General features: G+C 36.4%; 1 protein-coding gene across 3 annotated transcripts in view; it reads left to right on the forward strand.

Moving 5' to 3' along the window:
* Nucleotides 1–334: 334 nt before the first annotated feature.
* Nucleotides 335–22,600, forward strand: part of man2a1 (mannosidase, alpha, class 2A, member 1) — a 258,837-nt gene continuing 236,571 nt past the window's right edge. Inside the window, exons 1-2 of one of the 3 annotated variants that reach the window (XM_088629350.1) lie at nucleotides 335–1,189; nucleotides 1,511–1,708. In XM_088629350.1, coding sequence (XP_088485476.1) covers nucleotides 1,571–1,708 — 138 coding nt within the window. In that variant the 5' untranslated portion in view covers nucleotides 335–1,189; nucleotides 1,511–1,570. The other 2 variants (XM_088629351.1, XM_088629349.1) reach the window with 2 other exon arrangements.

Here is a 22,600-nt window from a genome sequence, read left to right on the forward strand (position 1 = left end):
ATACATGCTACTAGGTTGTGAATTTCACAGTTTATGAGAAGTTAATCAGTATAAGGAATGAAGGAATGAAGTGATCTTACAATAATTATCCTGATGATTTTTGTGAATTTGTTCCAGTTATAAGCCTTAGGTTTCCTTCGATGTTCGGTAGCTGCATGACGTGACTCACACCTCATTAAAATAAATAAAAACACTGTAAAAGAGAATGTGAACTTCGCTCCAGGAATTATAGAGTTAAACCAGCTCAGGTGGCGATTGATGCTGCATCACGTCACAATGTGACGTCACGGGAGGCGGTGGTATCCCTAAAACCCAGAGTTTACAGCTGCTGCGATGAGTCTTTGCAGGAGCTGAGCAGTAGCGGTGGTGAAGGAGGGATATGTTGAGCATGCCTTAAACCCTACGCTGGATTTTCAATATTTTTTTAACAAATAATATAAAATAACTGCATTACGTTATGATTAATCTTCAGAATAGTAATAAATTTAAGGACCTTAACAGTGGATTATATAAAAGAAATCCAACAAAGCGTAGCAAATACAATTTACACTGCCAGAGCTACTTAGTTGTCGAAGGGGAAGAGGAAATAGTGGAGTAACAAGTTGGAAAGAAAGTGGCTACAGTTTAGCGTGTTCATAAGAATGTGCTGATATTTTACTGAAGACGAGTGTGGTTGTTGTAAATGGGAAGCATAAATGAAGCTCTTTCCAACTTGTGATTACTTTTGATTTTGCAACTTAAATATACGAAATCGGAAAAAAAACATCTGGGAACAGATTCATCAAAATGAGGATTCATTAACATTGCTGAAGGAGAAGGAGACTGTACTTTTTTTTTGTCTGCGTTATGTTGCAGTTTTTGAGTACCATTAACTCGGGCTGCGCAGTGTAAAAGTTATATCAATGTCAACCACACTAAACAGGAATAGTTTAGTCGGGCTTATTAGTCATCAGCAGTCTTTAGCGGTTTACATGGAAATTTAACGTAATTAGGATTTCACTTGAGAGACGAGGAGCAGTTTTCGTACTTGATGGTGGTCAGAAGTAAATGCAGTTCAGTTTCTGACTATTCAAAAACGCTTCTCGAAGCTACCTGGTCCGATGGAAGGTATGATTCGATAGGCGGCGCAGACGTACACCTTTGTGTTCACTTCCTTGGGTACAAAAACAAAATAAATACAGGAAGGAAGGCAAGTGCTTGCTGAGTTAACCAACTCGATTTGCTGAATCACACAAACTAGCCCACCGACTTGAAAGTTAGTTTGGCTGTGCTGACGGTTCCTGGGAAATAATGTTGCACTTTACCGTCCTTTTCTAATTTCTTTAAATAAGTACCAAATGCGAAAATATATGAGCGCAAAAACGGAGAGTATTTGGTATTGCTGTACTAATATTTTTAAAATAGGATACTTTTTTCCCTTAACCGGAAACCCCTCGACACACTTTCACTTTAGACAACTCAAGATATTTCACGCTGTGTAAGTGACTATAAAGTTTGGTTCTTTCCGTAGATTTGACTTTGTAAAACTGCCGTTGCTTCATTTCCCTGCTGTGGTGGAGAAGAGCGAAGGATGAAGCTGAGCAGACAATTTACCGTGTTTGGCAGTGCCATATTCTGCGTGGTGGTGTTCTCCTTGTACCTAATGCTGGATCACCTACAATTAGACCATACCAAAAATCCGAGGAATGGAGCGGGCATGTTTCAAAAAGTAAGTAGTTATTTATTTATGTCAGGAGTCGTGTGTAGTAGGAATGTACAATGCACCTAAAGAATACAATGTAGCCACTTGTGCTGGATACTAGCTGTATTTACTACACATTACTCACGCACTTTGATGTGAATGCCTTTTGATTTGCATTTATATGAAAGTGTTTCCTAATCTACAATAACTCAAAAAAAAGGGATTTCTTAAATTTGTACTCTCCAGGTGTGTGGTAACAGCAATGAAAGATGTGAGCCTACGGCCATTTGTCGAATCTGTTGAAACTTGATACAGTATTCAACGAGAACAAACAGCGCTTTATTTTCTACTACAAGTGACAAATGTCAGACTGCAAAATGTATGAAAGTTATCGGACCATGTAAAAATTATTATTGAAATACGTAGCTCTAGATAATGGCTAGGTCTAAAGCGAGTTTCTAACCTGGACTTTGCACTTATCATTGCACTTAACCGATTCTCAATTAACAATTTATCAGTAGGATCAAGCGTACTAAAGCTGCAATTCCAACGCACTCACTGCTAAACATAGCGGAATTCCTGAATTGCATTTCTATGTATATATTCCATATGTAGAATAAGTGCTATGTTTAGCATTATTAAGACTGCCATACTGTTACTATATTTTGGTGAAATGCAAATATAGACTGATTTCGACAAGAATTTAAGAGCATTTTATGTGTAGCCATGTTCTATAAATTTAGTTTTTCTCGGTGTTTGAACCCGGCAGCAGTTTTTTCTTCTTTTAAGCAGTTACTGCTACAGAAACACTTGGGCCACAGGTTTGTTTTAAAAGAAAAAAACCGACAAATTGCATCAGCGTGCCAAGTCACTGAACAGTAATTTATAGCATCGGTCTAATGATATTGATTTCTCGGAGGGTAGAACGTTTCACAGAGGTTTGAGGAGTTTCACCGGAAGCAGCAGAGGGCACGTTGATTGCATTACATTTATCTGTCTGTTATTAAACAAGGGAGAAGGAAATGAAAAGCCATATCTTAAAAGATACTTAGTTACAAGCAATCCATCAAAAATCATTTTTCCCGAAAATTGAGAATAGATTGAATTAAGCTATTCTTACATTTCTTACCACGTTTGACAAATTTTAAATCGTTCTTAATTGATAATGGTTATCAGGGAACAGAAAAAAATTATCTGTCCCTATGGAAAATGTGAACGTTCTAATGCATTGCCATACACTAGGCCTGCTTGTAAATGCAGTGACTTCATATGGGTTTTGCGATTCTAATGGGTTTTTCATTTTCATTTTCTTTGTTCCAGTGTTATGAGAGGAACTTTGAGATATTTGATTTTGGAACATGTTGTTTCAAGGTAGCCTTAGGATTTGTACTTGGACTAACATGGAGTCCTTGTCTATGAAGTAGTGTAGTTTTAGCAATGTTCTCTTTGTGAGATCTCCTGATAGTGTGTCTGTATATTGACTTGTGACAGGTTAGATTAAAGAAGGCCTGACCACCATATTATTTAAACGTAGGGGTCTATACCATCATTTGTATGCTATACGATCATATAATAAAAAAACAAGCATGGTCCCATTGATCTTGATATCTTTTCAAGAGGCAGTGTGTGGGTTCTAAGAGTAATAAGCATTTACATGTTCCCACTTGGTCAGCTTTTAAGATCACATGGCCTCAGCTTTCATTTTTACGCTGACGATACTCAAATATACATCCATACCAAACCCGACACTGATGTGGCTGTCTCTATTCTATCTAATTGCATCTCTGACATAAAAATTTGGATGATTCAAAACTTCCTTCATCTTAACTGTGACAAGACTGAAGTCATGCTTATTGGTACCCCCCATCAACTTCGTAAAGCTAGTCCTGTAACCCTATCCGTAGATGGCTCTGTACTTGAGCTTCAATCAAAATTGAAAAACCTTGGGGTTATATTCGATTCTGGCTTAACACTCGACCCACATGTACAGCATACTGTCAAAACATCTTTTTTTCACCTTAGAAATATCGCAAGACTACGCCCTATGCTATCATTAACTGTGGCTGAAAAGCTGATCAACATATTTGTATTCTCTCGAATTGACTACTGCAATGCTCTACTCGCTGGGGTATCTAAATCTACTCTGAACAAACTGCAGTATGTCCAAAATTCAGCAGCCAGAATCCTGACCAGGTCTAGTGCAAGTGTTCACATTACTCCTATCCTGGAGTCCTTGCACTGGCTTCCGGTCAAATTCCGTGTAGACTTTAAAATCCTCATGCTCACCTATAAGGCTTTACATGGCTTGGCACCTCAATACCTGTCTGAACTTTTATCGCCCTACTCCCCACCTCGCAACCTCCGCTCTTCAAATTCTGCCCTCCTTACTGTCCCCCAAGCTCGTCTACATTGTATGGGCGACAGGGCCTTCTCCTGCTATGCCCCCAAGCTCTGGAACTCTTTGCCCAAGGATATCTGAGAGTCACCTTCTCTAAACTCCTTCAAATCCAGACTCAAAACCTCTTTCTTCAGAAAAGCCTTTACTTAACTGGTTCCATTCTTCACCCCTCTGCTCTTCTTAGTACCACTTCCACGGTCTCCTCTATTGTTATTGTTGTAATTGTAATTGTGTCTTATCTTGTGAAATCTTCTTATTTATTATTGTCATCCTGTAAAGCGCTTTGAGAAGCCACCTTTAAAGGTGCTATATAAAATAAATTATTATTATTATTATTATTATTATTATTATTATTATTATAATATCTAGAACTGTTTATAGGAGTTGCTAGCTCATATTTTGATTAACTTGTCCTCATCAGTGAGGCTGGTCCAGAACTTCCTTTGAGACAAAGCATTCAATAAGATGACCAGAGCATATAAGCTTCACCATTGTTGAGTGTTCCTGAGACGGTCTTGGATGGTGTTATCCTGGAGAAAAAAACACCAACTTGTAAACATTCCAAAGCTTAAGATTTTAAGGAGAAGTTTTTTGCAAGAATGTAGTTTCTTGATAACATACTTTGTTGATCACGTTCTGTCATTTAGGGTGACCTCTCCACCAAGGTTTTCCATTCCTTTTGGTATGCTGGAAAGTAACATTACTATTGTGTCCATTGTAATCAGGCTCTTTTATGTTTTACACACTTGATGAGTTTTAAGTGTCATTGACAATTTATTTCATTTTACTTTTAATTTAAGACACATACAACAGCCTGTGTCCTTATATGACTCTTTAAAATTTCCCTGTCTGTATAATGATAGACCAAGTAAAACATTTCAAAAGAAGGCAAATGACAACTAGCAGAAGCACTCTTGTGCAGTAGGAAGCTCTCGAGGTTGTGAGGCACAGCAATTCAGACAGAAAACACTACTTATCAATCTCCAGAGTCTGCCAACTACACTGTTTTACCCATTGCCCCCAGGCATTTACTGTTGCAGTAGGAGCAAGGAACATTAACTGCTTTGTAAACCTGACTGTGTACAATCTTACTATTCACAAGAGTGCAGCTCGGAGAGGGGGGATAAAGCGAGTTAAATTGAGCTGAAGCTTGGAGGTTCCCAGGGAGATTGTTTATTTCACTGATTCCCTTTTAAAATTAAAACTGCTGTTTTCACCCACATACAGTTCATCACTTGGTGTAGTACAGATGTCATAAAATGAAGTCCTTCAATCTAATTGGACAGCGTATATCTGGTGATTTGTAAAAATGAACATTAAAGCACATATATCCAGCATTTTTTATCAGCAGCGTAACATTGTTTTTTCACAGTCTTGTACGTCTCCAGAGCTAACATTCTGAATTTGTTTTGAATGGGACTTTTAAACATACCCTAAATAGATAGGACTATGATTAAACATTCAAAGGATGTGCTTGATCAGTAGTTTCCAATGCTTTGGGCATTGTACAACTTGGATTTCACAACTTCCTGGATAAAAAGCAGTGTATTCAGTTAAGTGAGATGTCAGCTAAAGGAAGTTCCCCTGGATTCTGATATAAAATTGTGCCCAGTGCTTTGACAGTACATGCAGATAAATAATATTGAAGTATTGCAGTTCATTTGTTAGCTGACAGCTGCTAGATTAGTCAAGTAAAATCTTCAAGCCAATTTTAATTTATAATAAAGTACTATTTTAAGACTGCATTGTTTGGGCATGTGGGTTAACAGACTGCACATGTGATGACACTGAACAATTTAAAAAGGCAAAACATCAAATTGCTCAGAAGTATCAATTACTTTGCTTTTTTACAGTTTGATGATTTACAAATAAATATAAAGGACATATAAATGTACTTAAGTTGAAGTGTAAACTGATCAAGATTGCAGTATCTATAGGCTTTTATTTTACTGTTGAAATTACACTAATTCATATGCCATTTTTTCCATTGTGGGCTTTAGGCTTTTTTCATGTAAAGTGCATTTTCAGGGAAGTATGTACTACTATAAGGAATGACCTGCAGGATTCTAACTCTCCAGGTCATGACTTTGGAATTAAACAATAGTAAACAATAAAGATGTAATACATGGCAACATGAGTTTGCTACAGTCAACTTCTACTAATCAAAAAAGAAAATTAACCATCCAAAGTGGATTGATTTACTTGCCGACCACTTCATATGCTTATTGTTAAGAGAGCCAAACTATTGTGCTTTCATTAGTAACATTAGATGTATACTAATGCATTGTACATGGCTCCCCATGAGCTTGATTCAATATATAGAAAAGGAAGAAAGAGAATGCTGCTGTCAGATAAGATAGATAATTAGGTTTGATATCTCAAAGTTCAACAGGGAAGGAGAGGTCTTTAAATGTGATTCAAAAGCTGTTGGGTAGACCTTAAGGAGTTGTGTGTTCATGCTGTCCTTAACTGGTAACTGCTGTAACTACTGCATTTTGTACCAACTGGGGCTTTCTAATGGAATTTGGGAAGATACTAATAAATGCAGTATCGTGGTTACAAGGTAGGAAGAACTAAAGGCGTGAAAGAGGATCTCAGCATGTGTCGAAGATCTAGTTAACAGTTTCAATTCCATGCTGTATGACACAGCTCTGCAGGCCCAGTGAAGATATCAGTCTCATAAGCCTTTCCATTAACACATCCTAAAAACTGCAAGAGCTTTTCTGGCTGCTGAAAGCATCTTCTCTTGTAATTCTGCCTAAAAGTAAACAGCAGTTGTGTCTTAGGGTGGTAATTCCTCAAGCACAATTTTTGGTGCTTCTGTCTCTTTGTTGAATCCAGCTTTTTGTACAGTTATGGGGTGGCAGTGTAATTTCCTTCAATTCTGGCAGGCAGTGCTATTATAAACTATAAACATGTATCCATCTTGTCATAATCTGACCATCCTCTATGTTTATTATAGTTAAGCAATTTTTTAATGGATACCCTCTTGGGAAACCTTATAGACTCATTTGGATGCAGTAATGTATTGTAAAAATATTCTTAACATGTGTACATTAAATCAAGCTAATAGAGCCATGCAATAAATAACTTCTGTGTTGAGAATAATTACTTCATATTGAAGGGTTTTAGGTACATTGTTAAGGTTTTGCCTGTGGCTCCATTTAATAATTTATCCATTTAATCTTCCATGGTGCCCATCTATCCATTCATTTTCGAACCGATTCTTCTAAATCAGGGTCGTGGGGGTGCCTGCAAGCTACAGGTGCAAGGCTGGGTACACTCCAGGCGGGAAGCCAGTCCATCGCAGGGCAGACACAGTTATGGACACTCTGGGGTCAGTTTTCCTAAATTAAATTAAACAGGAACTGCAATTCCATTTTTATATTTCAGGGTTAGAAAGAATCGGCATTGAAAAGTGTATTTAATCCACAGTAAAAGTATAATACACAGTCACCTGTAAAACCTCCAATTTACATCACAATAGGTGAAATTTCCAGGCATGTGCAGCACCATATTCTGCGATTCAGAGTGTGTCAACAAAACGTCTGGTGAGGTGAAGTGGCCCTAATACGTTGTTAACAAGCAGGCTTGTGAATACATCTCTTTTAATCCAACAGAAATATTGCTCCCGACTTCTAGATGGTTTAGCTAATAAATGGAACTTACTTGTTGGCTCAAGTTGGATCATTTCTGCGGTGAAACGTCTGCTGCACAACCTGTACTTATTTGCTTGTGCATCACATTACATTAGTCATTACAGTGCCTAGCGTCACGTCACAATTCATGGGAGCTCTCACTTTCACCCGTGGTGAGATCAGGAGTTTGCAACAACCTGTTTACTATACAGAACTTCCACAAAGTTCACAATTTTATGCTTAATTTAAAATTTCTAAAATGTTTCTATGCCGTCAATGAATTTTTTTGCTACCGAGATTTAATAATAATATTGGGTCTGCAGTTTACCTGTAACCTACCAGTATGTTTGGCTGTTGGAGGAAACATACGAACTCCACACAGATAGCACCCCAGGTCTGGGATTGAACCCAGGGCCCCAGCACTTGGAGGCTAACCACTGCACCACTGTGCCACCCTTTCCAAGGATCCTAAAGGTTAACAAAAGTATATGCCTTGTGAGGAATTGGTCTGTTGATTTCTCTGTCATTCCATGTGGTTAATTGGGTCTAGCTTAATTGTCTCTTTTTAGATTTGCTTGAATCAAGTGGTGGTCGATGGGTGGACTATATGCTTAAGTGAAAATAATATGGTTCTGTATGTCAGTAGCATGTATGCAACATAATAGTCAGGCTATATTTCAGTGCATTCTGTCCACACAGTCAAGACATCTGTTCTAGAAATACACAGCATTGTAAAATTTTGTCATCACATCATGTGTTGTAGGCCACATAGTCTGATAAAGGTTTTTGATGTCTTACTTATTACAAACACTAAAAAGAAACATCCAAAAGGGGAAAAAACAACAACAGGAAAACATTTAATTTTGTTTCTTGAAATGTCAATTTCTCAAATTATAGCACTTGAAAAGACCCAGATCCTTTTCCAGTGCTCCTCCAGTATGTCTACCACTACCATTTTTGTGAGGGTAAGAATCTGAAACTGATGCAACAAAGACAATTATGTAGGAGGTTTTATAAAGCCAGGTTCTGACAAGGTTTTTCTTTCAAAATAAAAAAAATAATATTCAAAAACAAATATGAAAAGAAGAATAATATATCCATTATAATAACAACAACAACAATAATAATGGGTCTGCAGTTTCCCTTTAACCTACCCTTATTATTATTATCATCATCATCGAGCTACAGACAATAACACTGTTTAACTTGAAGTGGAAAAGAAATGTGTGGCCCCTCTGCACTTCTGCTGGTCTCTTTCTGTTTGGTACAAAAACAGCAGATGTATCCTGACAGAAGGCCCAAGACAGCCTGGGCCCCGCCCACATCAGTGCTGAGCTCTGAGAGGGAAGCTGCACATGTTTGTTTTTAACAGGGTACAAGAGGATGCCTTTGACCCGGATGTAAGCTAATAAAAAACAATGGTTATTTATGGGTTTAAGCTGCGTATAGTACATAAGTCATAAATTTGCTTGCAAGGTTGTGTTGGAGCCGTTGGTTACTCATTTTTAAACTAAGAAGAGAATTTTCAAAGCCTTTTTGCTCCAGAACAATAGTTGCACATTATTTTGGAAAATAGCTACTTATATAGCAACAGACAATGTGGATGCAGAAAGAAAATAAACTTAAAATTTAAATGATTTGGTTGAACTTTATTTAGAATAGAAAAAGTAATTCAAATTTCAGAAAGTGATTAAATGAATATGCATGTAGCACATGAGTACTTATGTATTTGGCTTATTTACAGTTTTACATGGTTCATATTGAATACTTTTATCCTTTTACTTAGACTGTATGTAGAAGGAAAAGGCTTCTGTTTAATTTTAATTTAAAATCCTCCCCTTGTCTACTATCAAAGTCCTGGAGGCCTTTGTTATTTTTTTTAAATCACGTGATGTAGTAACTAATTATTTGCTTTTGTCTTTTTTGAGTATTATGGAAGTCAAGAAGTTCTGCGTAACAAAGGAACTAAGGACTGAATGTCAGACCTTTTCTCAGTGAAAAAGCTGCTGTACGATTGCTGTAAATGCAAATTCTGCTTCTACTGGTGAGATAGGCAGGTGTGTCTTTGGACAATTTATCTTGGTAAGAAACTGTTAATAATTTAGTCGTATATTCATGCTTGCATCTGAAAAAGGACATTTTAAAAGGTGTGTAATGCTGCAAGGAGGAGAAGAAATCTTCAGGATCTTAACTATTTTTAATTGTGCTGTATGTCATATTTCAGTTTCTGGCAGTGTAGCCATGCTATATGTACTTTTTACTTTTTAAACTTTCTCCCCCATATGAAGCTGTGTAGTTAGTTTCATGTGCATGAAAAGAAGGACACATTTGTTAATTTTATATGAATTACATCCAGAAAATGCTGAATCTGATGGCAAACGGTGACAGCTCAGTGTTCCCGGAGAGCATTGGGAATGGATGATGGATGTACATTGTAGAGCGCACATATTTGTCAATCTTGTTTTCTAATTTTAGCTATTCATAATATTAGATTGTCTGACTTCTTGAAGTAATTTATTACTCTGAGTTACTCTCTAATATCCAGGTTTTGCTAGGAAAGTTTATATTGTTTTAAGTTATTCTTAAAAGTGATTATTGAAAGTGGCAATGATTTCCCTGGATTGGCTATGGAATATGTTCAAATCAAGACCTATTGCAGGTTGTCGAAGAAGTTGCTTCAGCTTTTGATTGTACTGAGTCATTCTGATACACTATGATCCACACATATTTTGGCATGCCATCCAGTGTCCGCTAGGTAAGCCAGTAAGGTAATAACCATGTACTGTATATAGTAAGCTGAGTGAAAATATTTCTGGAAAATCTCAAAGCAAGATATATAGGCTTGCTACTGAATATTATTTAAAATTGCCCAGTGAATGATGTGTGCTGCCATAAGACTGAGTTAGTTACCCAATTTATTATTTTTTTAGCTGCAGCTCTCTCTTTGGTGATTTTCTTGTGTATGAGTATTTTCTTCTCTAATTCTTCCAAGAAAAACATCTTAACTCCCCTAAGAGAACAGTATTAACCTTTGAATTTCTGTTACCCATTGACAGTGTTTTTTTTATATTGCAGAATACACATTTAAAATAGTCATGTTTTTATTTTTCAGGTGAATGTTTTCCCATTAGTGTATTCATCACCTTGTTCTCAACAAATAGTTCAGAGCTCCCTATAGAGCAGTCGGTTTGTGAGAGCATGGCAAGTATAATGAACGACAATAACTTATGAAGGAAGAAAACCATATAATTTGTCCATTCTTTTTTATGAATAGTGACAAGAACAGTTACATAATGGAATATTGAATGTGTTTCCAGTTTGTGGATTTGTAAGACAAGTACATGTTACTCTAGACCAAAGCCTTTTTGATGGCACACATTCTGACTGATGAAATAATTTAGCGGATCACTAATCGCCCATGGTTGTTGGATTTATATAAGCTTATATATCATGAAAATGAAAAAAAAATCCAATAATTGATCATGTATTTAATAATGTATTACACTTACTTACAAATTGGTTGCACACAGCACATTAATTAATCACTGTAGATTTACCAGTAGGAAAAAATATCTTACCTAATTAGAAGGCTGATATTTTGAAGTGGATGTTATATTGGCATATTGCTTGTTCTGGTTACTGGGGCCCTGGGTTCTATCTGTTGGATTTTGTATGTTTCCCCATGTTTGTTTGGGTTTCCATTTTGTTTTTCTGGTCTGTTCCCACAATCCAAAGACAAACTGAAAGTTTAATTGACTTCGGGGTAAATTGGCCCTGCTGTGAGTGTGTACATGTATATGTCTTTGTGCCTAGTGATGGACTGGTGTCCTCCTCAGGGTATCCTGTCTTGTGCCCTTTGCTTGCTGGGATAGACTCTGATTTCTCTGTGACTCTGTATTGGATAAAGTGGTTAGAAAATGGATGGATCAATGTTTTGAAGATGTCAAACCGTGTGAGGTTTATTCTAATATTTAGTATTCAATGCAATAATCTTCGCAAGCTTCACAAAGGTGAGTTATGTCCAAAAAGGCATCAGACAACTTGACTGCTTTTTCAGATAGTACTGGGTAATCCGAAGCAACTTTAAATCAAAACATATTGAGGTGTTCTCAAGAACAATCCAGCTATAAAGCACCATCACAAGAGGGGTCCACAAGACAGTCTTGCTCATGTGAAGTCAGGTTTGTGAGCTCATGATGCTTGCAAATAGCTTTTGTATCTAGTCGGATTTTGTGTTGAAAACACACACATGCTCAACACATACTCAAAAACAACTTTGAAGGTGCTTTCAGATTATATGATTCTCTGTGTTGAAACTGCATTTCTGCTCTGACCCCCCCAAAAAAATTCCCAAGAGAGTAGCAATTTGACTTCCAAAGGCATTTTGCCCCCATCGCTATTTTTTATCACAGCTTTTATTTCCTGCGTATCCTGCAAGAATGTCACAAATTTTCCCTGAATATACAGTACATATTGAGGTCACTGAAGTGATTGAAAATATTAACCATTTATACCAATTTGTTTTAACGTTTAAACTTTTAATTAAGCTAAAAAATTCTCACATCATCACACAGCTTAAATATTTGAGTGACTACCTTTCCCTGGGGCAGTAAGTGGATATCAGTGTGTTAAGGTTAACTCTCCTTAAGATGAATTTGCCATCTTAGAGCTGCAGATATTCACAGATTCAGTGGAGGTATTCATATTAAAAAACCACGACAATGGTCTTGGACAAATTTCTTTTGCTACTTATGGATGCTGCAGTGTATGGATATTGCTAGTGAAGCTATTGCTCTTACCATAACATTGCACACGAATCAATCTTATTTTCATTAAGATCAAAAACAGGTCCCAAAGCACAGCCAGTTAGAAAAACCTTACCATAGACAGTATACCTCTCCATTGTATTCATTCCATAAATATGAAATAAACTTTACAAAGTTTGTAGTGTCAGTGTATTCATCCAGTTTAATTTTATTAAATATAAAACGGAGTGGCTTGTTTTCTCATTGTTGATCTGATCAGGTATGCTTCTTGACTATGTATTGATCTGTGATCAGGCAGTGAAATCATGTTAATTTGCAAAACAACCACTGGCAATATCAGCACTTCCCTGATTGTGAGTGGATCCAGTCTTTGCCATTAGCCTTGGTATGAGGCCTCCACCATGTCAGCATTATCACAGCCTTCATATGTTTTCCATAATTTTCTTAATACTGTGGAATTATTTGAGCTTGTTTTAAAAACTTAAATTGACTGGGACATGTATTCCCTGTGCTTAGTCTCAGGATAATGGTGTAGATGAGTGGGCTTTAAGCTTTTATTCAGCAGAACCTAGCACACAACATATGCTGGTGATGGTTCATTCCCAGTTTCAGTTTAAGAAAATTACAGTTTCACTTATTCACTGCAGTAGTTTCCTTACACTCTTCACATCATTTCATTGTGCTTTGTTTCATTTGCTCATTTCTCATTGTCATTTTGATCATCTGTCAGTTCTCTTAAGCCAGATAAAATCCACTGATCCATTTAGGGATTCTTACTGTGTAACCGTACAATCATATATGCAAATATCAGTTTCCCCTTGCAAAAACTCTTCACTAAATTCAAAAAAAGGATCTATTGCACAAGCACCTTCGAGAACAATGATATAACATCCAATGTAATACAAAAGAGTTACACATGATTATATTAGGTAGAGGTGGGCAGTATAATCAGTATAGACAGTATACCGGTAGGAATGTGCCACGATATGGATTTCAAGATATCATACCTTGTTTTATACCAGTAGAGAATGGATTTTGATGTTTACTTAGATTGGCCTCCAGCATTGTCGCAAAGCAGGGTTTGGAAATTTTCACTATTGACCCGTCATAAATTAAATTTCTGCCGTATTTCAGCTCCAGTTATATAATTCTGAAAATGTTCATCTTGCTGATATTTGGAAATTATAAGAAAAAATTATTTATCATATGTATATCATTACCATCCAAATTTTAAATTATACTGTTATATACATTTTAGGCCGTATCATCCAGCCCTAGTCTTAGGTTATTACCGTTTTGTTTTTCCCCTGCAGATCACTGGGAATCACCACTTCATGCTTTTAGTAGATGGAAGAGAAATATTTTGTGATGCAAAACTGGTGAATATGTTGGCTTGCCTACAGATCATGGTCTAGGAAAGAGCCTCTCGAAATGAGCCATTCCTCACATTTCATGTGTTCTAACCATAAAAAAATCAAATTGAATGCAATTGAAACATGAGGAGTCATTTGTAAATGTTGCTTTGTTTTTTTTTCTTCTGATCCTTCTCTGTAGTTGCTACTGAGTTGAATGATGAGTAAGCAAGGCTTTGTGTATTGTGTGAATGAAAGAGGGACAAATGAGTTTGATTACTAAGGTGTTAATACCCTTTTTTTCAAACCAGTTGGAAGAAAAGCAGAAACATGAAAAATATGCTTAATTTTACTTAATCCATTGTTGTATGAACAGTCCAGTCCTTGGTTTTATTCAAAAATCCATTCAAAATGTTATTCACTTATAACAGAACTGATGCCGTTCTTTTAATTAAAGGAAATTAACTTGCCTCTTAAGCGTTCAACCTAATATGCATGCAATTAGAAATTAGTTACAAGTAATGTTGTATGCAGCTGGAACTATGATATTAAAGTCATTATTACTGCATCGTCACTTTCTCAGATTTACTTATCTTGATGGTATTTTATGAAACTATAGAATATGACAGTTTGAAAATACTTGGAATGCGTGGCTCATGATCTGCCAATAAATCTTGTAGTATCCAATAATAAAAATCAAGCACGCATTCAGGGGACATTGACTTTTAGAATTAAATGCTTAGTGACATGTTTGTGATTTGTTTGTGTCCACATAAATTTGCAAATGACCTTTATGGATCAGTGCACAGCACACTGTTTTATGGCAGCAGCTTCTCAACTACAGCACACAGTCATTGGATTTTGAAATAATATATTATTACTGGGTGCAATTCAGAATAATTTAATGCAAAAGTGCTAATTTAATATTTGCATATTAGCACTGTTTTGCAAAGAATTCATGATTCTCTCTTTTGTGCTCATTAATGCATTTTAACTTGCCCACACTGAAACACACAAAGTACAAGTAATGTATTCATAAAACATTAAGAAATCACGCCTCTGATTTATTACATTGGTTTGATATAGTTTAATTAGTGACTTGAACAAGTTAGGCCACAGGTGTTATTGCTAACCTTGGAGTTTTGCTTACTGTGACTTAAATTACAATGTATTATTTTTTTAGTTGTTGCATAGATTTCTAGGGATTTGAGGGGGTCCACAATGTTTTGACTTTCACTGCATTTATAGATTTTTAACCTTGGCCAAAGGGTTTTTGTTTTTGTCAAATACATATACAAATATAAATTTGTATACAAATATGAAGATTTTATGTTTATATAGGTTTTAGAGAATAAAATGAGCACAGAATTTCTGAACAGGCCTAATTAAATCCATTTTGGCTTTCCCTAGTCAAAAGGGAAGTTTGCAAAAATGGTGGCCAACAGGATTTACAGAACATGCAGAATCTGTTGTGTCTTATAGGGAGCTATACAAAGGTAATGAATTCAGAAGTTACTTGGTTCTTTTCCTAAAGCTGAATGAATGACTTTTTCAGTTGAAGAATAATTCCATACATATTTTGATCTAAGAAAGTCAGAAGTCCTTAATCTCACAACTAGTGCTTCATAATTCCTAAACAATATCACCTTTTAAATGCTGGATTTTTAGAACATTGATAAATGAGGTGACTAATTATTAATTCAAGTCAGGGAAATAATTTATTCATTGTATGATGCTGAAGATGTTTCATATTTTGTTGATTATTTGCAGATTATTTGCTTACAATTACAGTATTGGGTGAGAAATGTAACCTATTACTTGCACTAGATATGTCAAACGGGCCTTTTCTGTTTTAGGTACAGAATTATGTCTGCTACTGGCCAGGAAAATATTATATGAGAAGTGGAAGAAATTAATGTTTCATTCTGTAACAAAATATCATCCTCTGGTATAAAAACAGATGTTTCTTTTAAGAAATAGAATAAATATGTTCAGCTCCATATGTACTGCATACACGGTTTTATTATCATTACTTACATTTAGATGTTAAATGATTGCCAACATATAGTGCAATCCTTAAGGATTGTATTTGACGTGGTAGTGTTGTGCATTATATGTTATATTTATTTATATTTCTTTTAATGTATATGTGCATATTAAATACCTAAGTGTTTTAAGATAAGAGACACTTTTAATGATAGCAGGTTAAGAAAAACAACCTTTGTAGTAAATGTCTGATTTTGAAAGTGAACTCTTCAGAGCCTCCACATGCTAGTGTTGAGGTGAAACAATTCTGCTTTGCCTGGATAGTAGGTACAATGAGTGCTTGCTCTCATGGCGACAGGCTAAAAATAATTAGCATGTGCATTTCACTTTATAAGCTTTCACAATAAATTCTGTGATTGTCCATGCCATTAAGATTCATATGGAAGTCAGAAACTTGACTACAGTATATGTGCTTGAAATGTTGCAAACTGCAATACTGCTGCATTGCAATAACGGTTATGTGTGCACATGATGCATTATGATGTTTTTGATGATGTAGGTTGTGTTTTTTGTGGTTATTCTGGTGAAAAAATAGTTACATTTGTTTTATGATTTAATTTAGTAAACTTGAAGTAGATTTCTTTTAAGGTGCAATTGTTGTTGAAATTGTGGTTGCCATCATTGCCCTTTGTGCAGCAATTTCTCTTTTTCTTGCAAGACACACTGCACTACGAGGTAGGGAATCATGCAAGTCAGCCTTTGCTTAATAGGTTTTGTTACATGTTTAAATTAAAATTCATAATGCATTTAGAAAAAATAAATCAATTGATATGAGAGAATTACCTTTGTTAGCTTTGAAGGGTTTAACATCTGTAAAACTAGATCTATAGAGGAAAAGGTGCATTTACTCTTTTCTGATCTGATGAAAGAATGTTAATTCTTTGAGCAGTCATTAATTTGTTTCATCAATCAGATTAAGTTTGAATAGTAACAGACATTAGAAAAATTGAGCCAAACCCTGTTTCATTTAAATTATTTGGTATAATAAATAATATATTATTTAAAAATAATTTTGCTTTTTCAAAATCATTTGTAAACTTTTAGTACAAGTAATTTACTAGGTCACAATGAACTGGAACTGTACAAAGGAAAACAGGTTTTATTTTGTTCCATAGTTAATATACTGTCTTTCTTGCCTTTGATAAGTTTAATTTGTAATTTGCAGTGTAATGCTATAGAACATTGCAGCTTGGAGCTGCAATATCCAGTCATACTCAAGTTGCCTGCTATTATTGCAGTAGTAACGGCAGACTTGAGTCTTTTCTGCACACCTCTTAATTCACAAAACTGAACACATGGAGGAGTGTCTCAAATACACTTCTGGTTGAGACCTGAGAACAATATTTGCAGGTTTTTGTTCATTAAGTAATAAAATAAATATTTAAGCAGAAAGCAGTCCTACTGAACAAAAAAGTTACGCATCTTTTACACAACCAGCAAAAAATGAAGAAACTTTAGTTATAACAACGACTCCTGTGTTCTGCTGTATTCTTATACCTTTATCATTGTGGTCCTCTGTTCAAAGATTTGATTAGCTATACAATGCAAAAAGCTGGAGACCATGATTATAAAGTGGTGTTAGAAATGTATAGAGACAAAAAACAGCAAAGAAGATTGGTATGCACATGGACTAACATGCTTGGCTTTGCAAGAAAACAATTTTCGAATACATATTAATGTATGTTAGTCAAAACATTTTCGTGAGAGTTTCGTACTCCTCTACCTGTAGCTAGAACATAAATTACCTCAGGGTCATATGATCAGGAACAATGGTCATAGAATGGTCAAATAGCAATCAGTATTTGAAATCTTCTCCCAGTCATGCTCATCTAAGCGACTGCCTACCAGCTGTTCATCTGAAATTTCATTGATCGCATCAGTTTCCCGCTCTGTGTAGTTGTCTACAATGGTTTGTACTGGGATTACCTGGGTCTTTTCAGGTGAATATTGTTTGCAATTCTGGTAAAAGTGTAATGAAGAAAAATAACCCTTGTAAATGAACTCGGAGATAAGAAGCATGTTAGGTCAATAGTAATTCCTCACCATGACAGGTCTACCTGGCATGGATGTGCTCGGATGTATTGTACCTGGACAATGTTGTCACTGGATTATACAGTATGTGTATCTGTGTGAATAAGAAACACAAAAGGCCAGAGCAATGCATAAAAAGTATTTGATGCAGTAAGCTGATTTTTATTAAAATATGCAATGTGAATTCCGGCAGAAGAGTATTGGTTACTGGAATACATTCACAATAAATTTAATGAATGCCTTTGCCCTAATTAATGAGTAGCAACACTTTGCTGTTAAAGCAATTAAAACGTCATCTGTATAACCTGACAGGCACCATTACTTGTGACAGCAGTTTTTTTTTGCCTCTTTTCCTTATCCTATTTTCCTTTCAGGCTGTTCCAAAGGTCAAGCGGTTATCAGCCTGCAAGGCTCCATCCAGAGGTTGCTGTAGAACATTAGATGAATAGCAATTAGCCTGGTTTTGTTGTTTTCTGACTCCTGAATAAGAAAGTGTAATTAAACTCATGTTTGTTATAGTAATTTATTTTGGAGTCTTTGTCTTTCTGTAAAATATAGGCTGTATAATTGTATTGGCATTAGTCTGATAACTTCTGAATTGAAAAGCTTGGTGTTGATTTTCTTTTTCAGTAATTTTGAACGTCTCCTAAAATAAGCCATTTAATTCTTCATTGTTAAATACAATGTATTACATTTACAGCTATAACTTTTCATGCAACTTGGCTATTTGCAATATTTTTCAGCATTAACTATTTGACACCATTTTTCATCAGTTTTAATGATACAAGTTCAGTGGAAGGAATAATCAGTCTATTTGTGCTATATTTAATTGACTGAAGGCTTTGCTTGTAGCCTTGCCCTCAGCCTTGTAGTCTTATACCATCTAGTCGGATGAAAAATCAGGTGACTGGGCTGGTTATTTGAGTCATTCATTTGGTAAGAGTTCAGAATCTAATACTATATACACTGCAGTTCATAAGTATTTGGACAGTGATACAATATTTGCTGTGTTGGCTCTGTACGCCAGCACGTTGGATTTTAAATAAAACCATGACTATGAGGTCAGAAAGTGCAGAATGTCAGCTTTAATTCGAGGGTATTTATGTTTATATAAGGTAAACGATATAGGAATTGCACCCCTTTTTATACATAGTCCCCCCCATTTAATGGGACCAAAAGTAATTGGAGACATTAACATAATCTAAGTAAAATTTGGCTTAATCTTAAGTAAAAATTGCAAAATCCTTTGCAATTGATGACTGCCTGAAGTCTGCGACCCATAGACATCACCAGACATTGGTGGGTATCTTGGGGAAAGGGTATCCCTCCTGGTGATGCTCTGCCAGGCCTGTAATTCAGTCATTTTTAGTTCCTGCTTGCTTCGGGGTTTTTTTTCTTTCAGTCTTGTCTTCAGAAAGTGAAATGCATGCTCAGTGGGATTCAGGTCAGGTGATTGACTTGGCCATTAAAAAACATTCCCCTTTTTGGCCCTGAAAACCTCCATAGTTTTAGCAGTATGTTTGGGGTCATTGTCCTGCTGCAAGGTAAAGTGCCATCCAATGAGTTTTGAAGCATTTGGTTGGATCTGAGCAGATAAGATGCTTCTGTACATTTCAGAATTCATCCTGCTGCTGCCGTCTGCAGTCACGTCATCAATAAAGATAAGTGAGCCAGGTCCACTAGCCACTGGCAGCCATACATGCCCAAGCCAGGACACTACCTTCACCACGTTTCACAGATGAGGTGGTATGCTCTGGATCATGTGCAGTTCCATTTTTTCTCCATACTTTTCTCTTTCCATCGCTCTGGTACAGGTTAATCTTCATCTCATCTGTCCATAAGGCTTTGTCCCAGAACTCTAGAGGCTTTTTTATGTACTTTTTTGCTAACTGTAACCTGGCCTTTCTGTAGCCTTTCCTTCCAGTGGTTTGCATCTTGTGGTGAACCCTCTGAGATTAAGATGGTGTATTTTTTGGTAGACTTTGATACATCTATGCCTACATCCAGGAGAGTGTTACTGATCTGTTCAACAGTCGAAAAGGGGTTTTTCTTCACGATTGAAAGTATTGTTTGGTCATCCACTACTGTGGTCTTCAGTGGTCTACCAGGTTTTTTGCTATTGTTAAGCTTATCAGTGCATTCTTTCTTCTTAACAATGTACCAAACAGTTGATTTTGTCAAACACCTAATGTTTTGTCAATGTCTCTGATTGATTTATTCAGATTTTTCAGCCTCATGATGACCCACTTTAATGGCATTAACACTTCTTTGGTCCTTATGTTGAGACAACGGCAACAGACTCCAGATGCAAATGCCACATCTAGAATCGACTCTAGACCTTTTGTTAGCTGTCTTGTGCATGAACTAATGATGCAACAACATACAGCTGACCAAGAAACAGCTGAGCAGCCATTTGTCCAATTACGTTTGGTCCCCTAAAATGGGAGGACTATGTATAAAAAAGGCTGCAATTCCTATATGGTTCACCAAATGTAGATGTAAATACCCTCAAATTAAAGCTGACATTCTGCACTTTAACCTCATAGTCATTGTTTCATTTCAAATCCAGTGTGCTGGTATACAGAGCCAAAACAACAAAAATTGTGGAACTGTTCAAATACTTATGAACTGCACTGTATGTCCTTACTAAATCATTTTCAATATATCCTGTATGACCTGTCTATAATACCTTGATGCACTCAATGATCATTAATGCTATCCAAAAAATATTTAAACTCTCTGAGCGCTTTGGAGTGCACTAATAGTCAAATATCAGTCCATATCTGACACTATCTTAAGTATAAGCACATTCTGAAATAATAAAATACCCTAGAAAGTGCAAAAGACCATTCATTAAACTTCAAACTTGCAAGGTACACAAGGTAATATTTATGGACTATGTACACTTGGAGATAGGTCCAGAGCCTAAAACACTGCATCCCATCTTTTCCACATGGTACCATTGACAAACCCTAATGTACACAGATACAGACACAAATCTTGATGTGGGAAAATAGACTGGTTTCAGAAAATAAATAATCCTCCACGGGGAAGTCTAATCTCCTAAACTAAATTAAAAAGAAATGGTACTAAAATTTAAAATTAGTCCTGTCAGTTTTCATAACCTCTTAAGTTTTGTTTTAAACAAGTAGTGAAGTTTGTATGCAGTGCAGGAACTCACCTGTGTTTTTGCGACTTAACTCTACTGCAATATCCCTGTTTTGTGGTTCATCTTTTAAATTTGCTATTGGGCATAACTTCAAGTTCAAGTTTGTCATTCCAGCCATATACAAGTAAACAGAGGAGCGAGATATCATTCTCCAGGTCTAGGGTACGAATACAGTGACCTGGAGCACTGACAAGACAGTGCTTTAGCCAATGTAGGCACAGACATTTCTGACAGGGTACAGGGTACATAAAGTGCAATGTGCATAGTGCAATTTACTTTACAGGATTGTGCACAGAATACATCAGACAGTGTGCCTGACATTAGGCAAAAAAACAACTAAGTTCCCAGATTTGTAGTAGGTGCAGTCGGTACCAGGAGCTTGTTGAGGACCCTAACAGCCTGTGGATAAAAGGTGTTATGGAATCTGGTTGAACTGGCACATATACTGTGATACCTTTTACCAGATGGTAGAAGGGCAAAGAGGTTGCAGGAGGGGTGGGAGGAATTATCCACAATACTAGAGGCTTTGTGTGTGCAGCGTTTGTGGTATATGTCCTGAATGGATGGAAGGGAGGCTCCAATGATGTTTCCTGTTTCAGGGACTTACAATTCCCAAACCAAACAATGATGCAATTTGTCAAGATGCTCTCGATGGTACCTCTATAGAATGTGGATAGTATGGGGGGGAGAGGGGGAGGGAGGTTTGCCCGTCTCAGTTGCCGCAGGAAGTGGAGACATTGTTGTGCTTTTTTAGCTAGGGAGGTGGTGTTGATGGTCCAAGTGAGTTCATCTGTGATATGCACACCAAGAAACGTAATACTTCTAGCTGTCTGCACAGGGTAGCTGTTTATGTGCAGTAGGAGTGATAAGAGTTTGGTTGCTGTGATATGGAATTTCTGGCTCAGCAGTTATCAAGAATCCAGTGTCTCCATTCATTGTGGCAGTTTATCTGATTTTCCCAAGCTATGTAGATGCTGTTATTAGATCTAATCCCCCTCTGTCCATCAATAGGTCCATTCCATTAGGACAAATGTCTCTCCAAGGCAAGGGAGAAAAATAATCACCCTGCGCACCCATATACTGTACGATATTGGTACCAAAGAAGAGATGTAGCTCTACAGCACTATATTAACACCTCTAACAATCTAGCAATTTAGTTGCCTCTTTTCACACCCTGTTAGTTCCTCAAATATTTTTAAGATTCTTCGAATTCTAACAATAGAATATCACAGCTGGAGAACTTCGGCAGCTCAAGTGAGTCACTCATTTGCAAATATTGGACTTAAAAGAATTGTACCTGATTCCAATTCAGAAATGGTGAGAAAAATGTTCATTTATATTATAGCACATACAAGGATAAAAATGAAGGTTTTTCAATTACCTTTGGTTTTTTTTGTTTTAATTGCCTCCTTTGGTCACACTTCTGAACTTCATAAAACAAGAAGGAATAAGTGGTAGGTTGCAAAATGTTCCGAGCAAATCAAATTGTAAACCTTGCACCCAGAATTTGGGTCATGTT

This window comes from Lepisosteus platostomus, chromosome 4 (assembly GCF_059453375.1).
Source record: "Lepisosteus platostomus isolate fLepPlt1 chromosome 4, fLepPlt1.hap1, whole genome shotgun sequence".
Taxonomy (NCBI): Eukaryota; Metazoa; Chordata; class Actinopteri; order Semionotiformes; family Lepisosteidae; genus Lepisosteus; species Lepisosteus platostomus.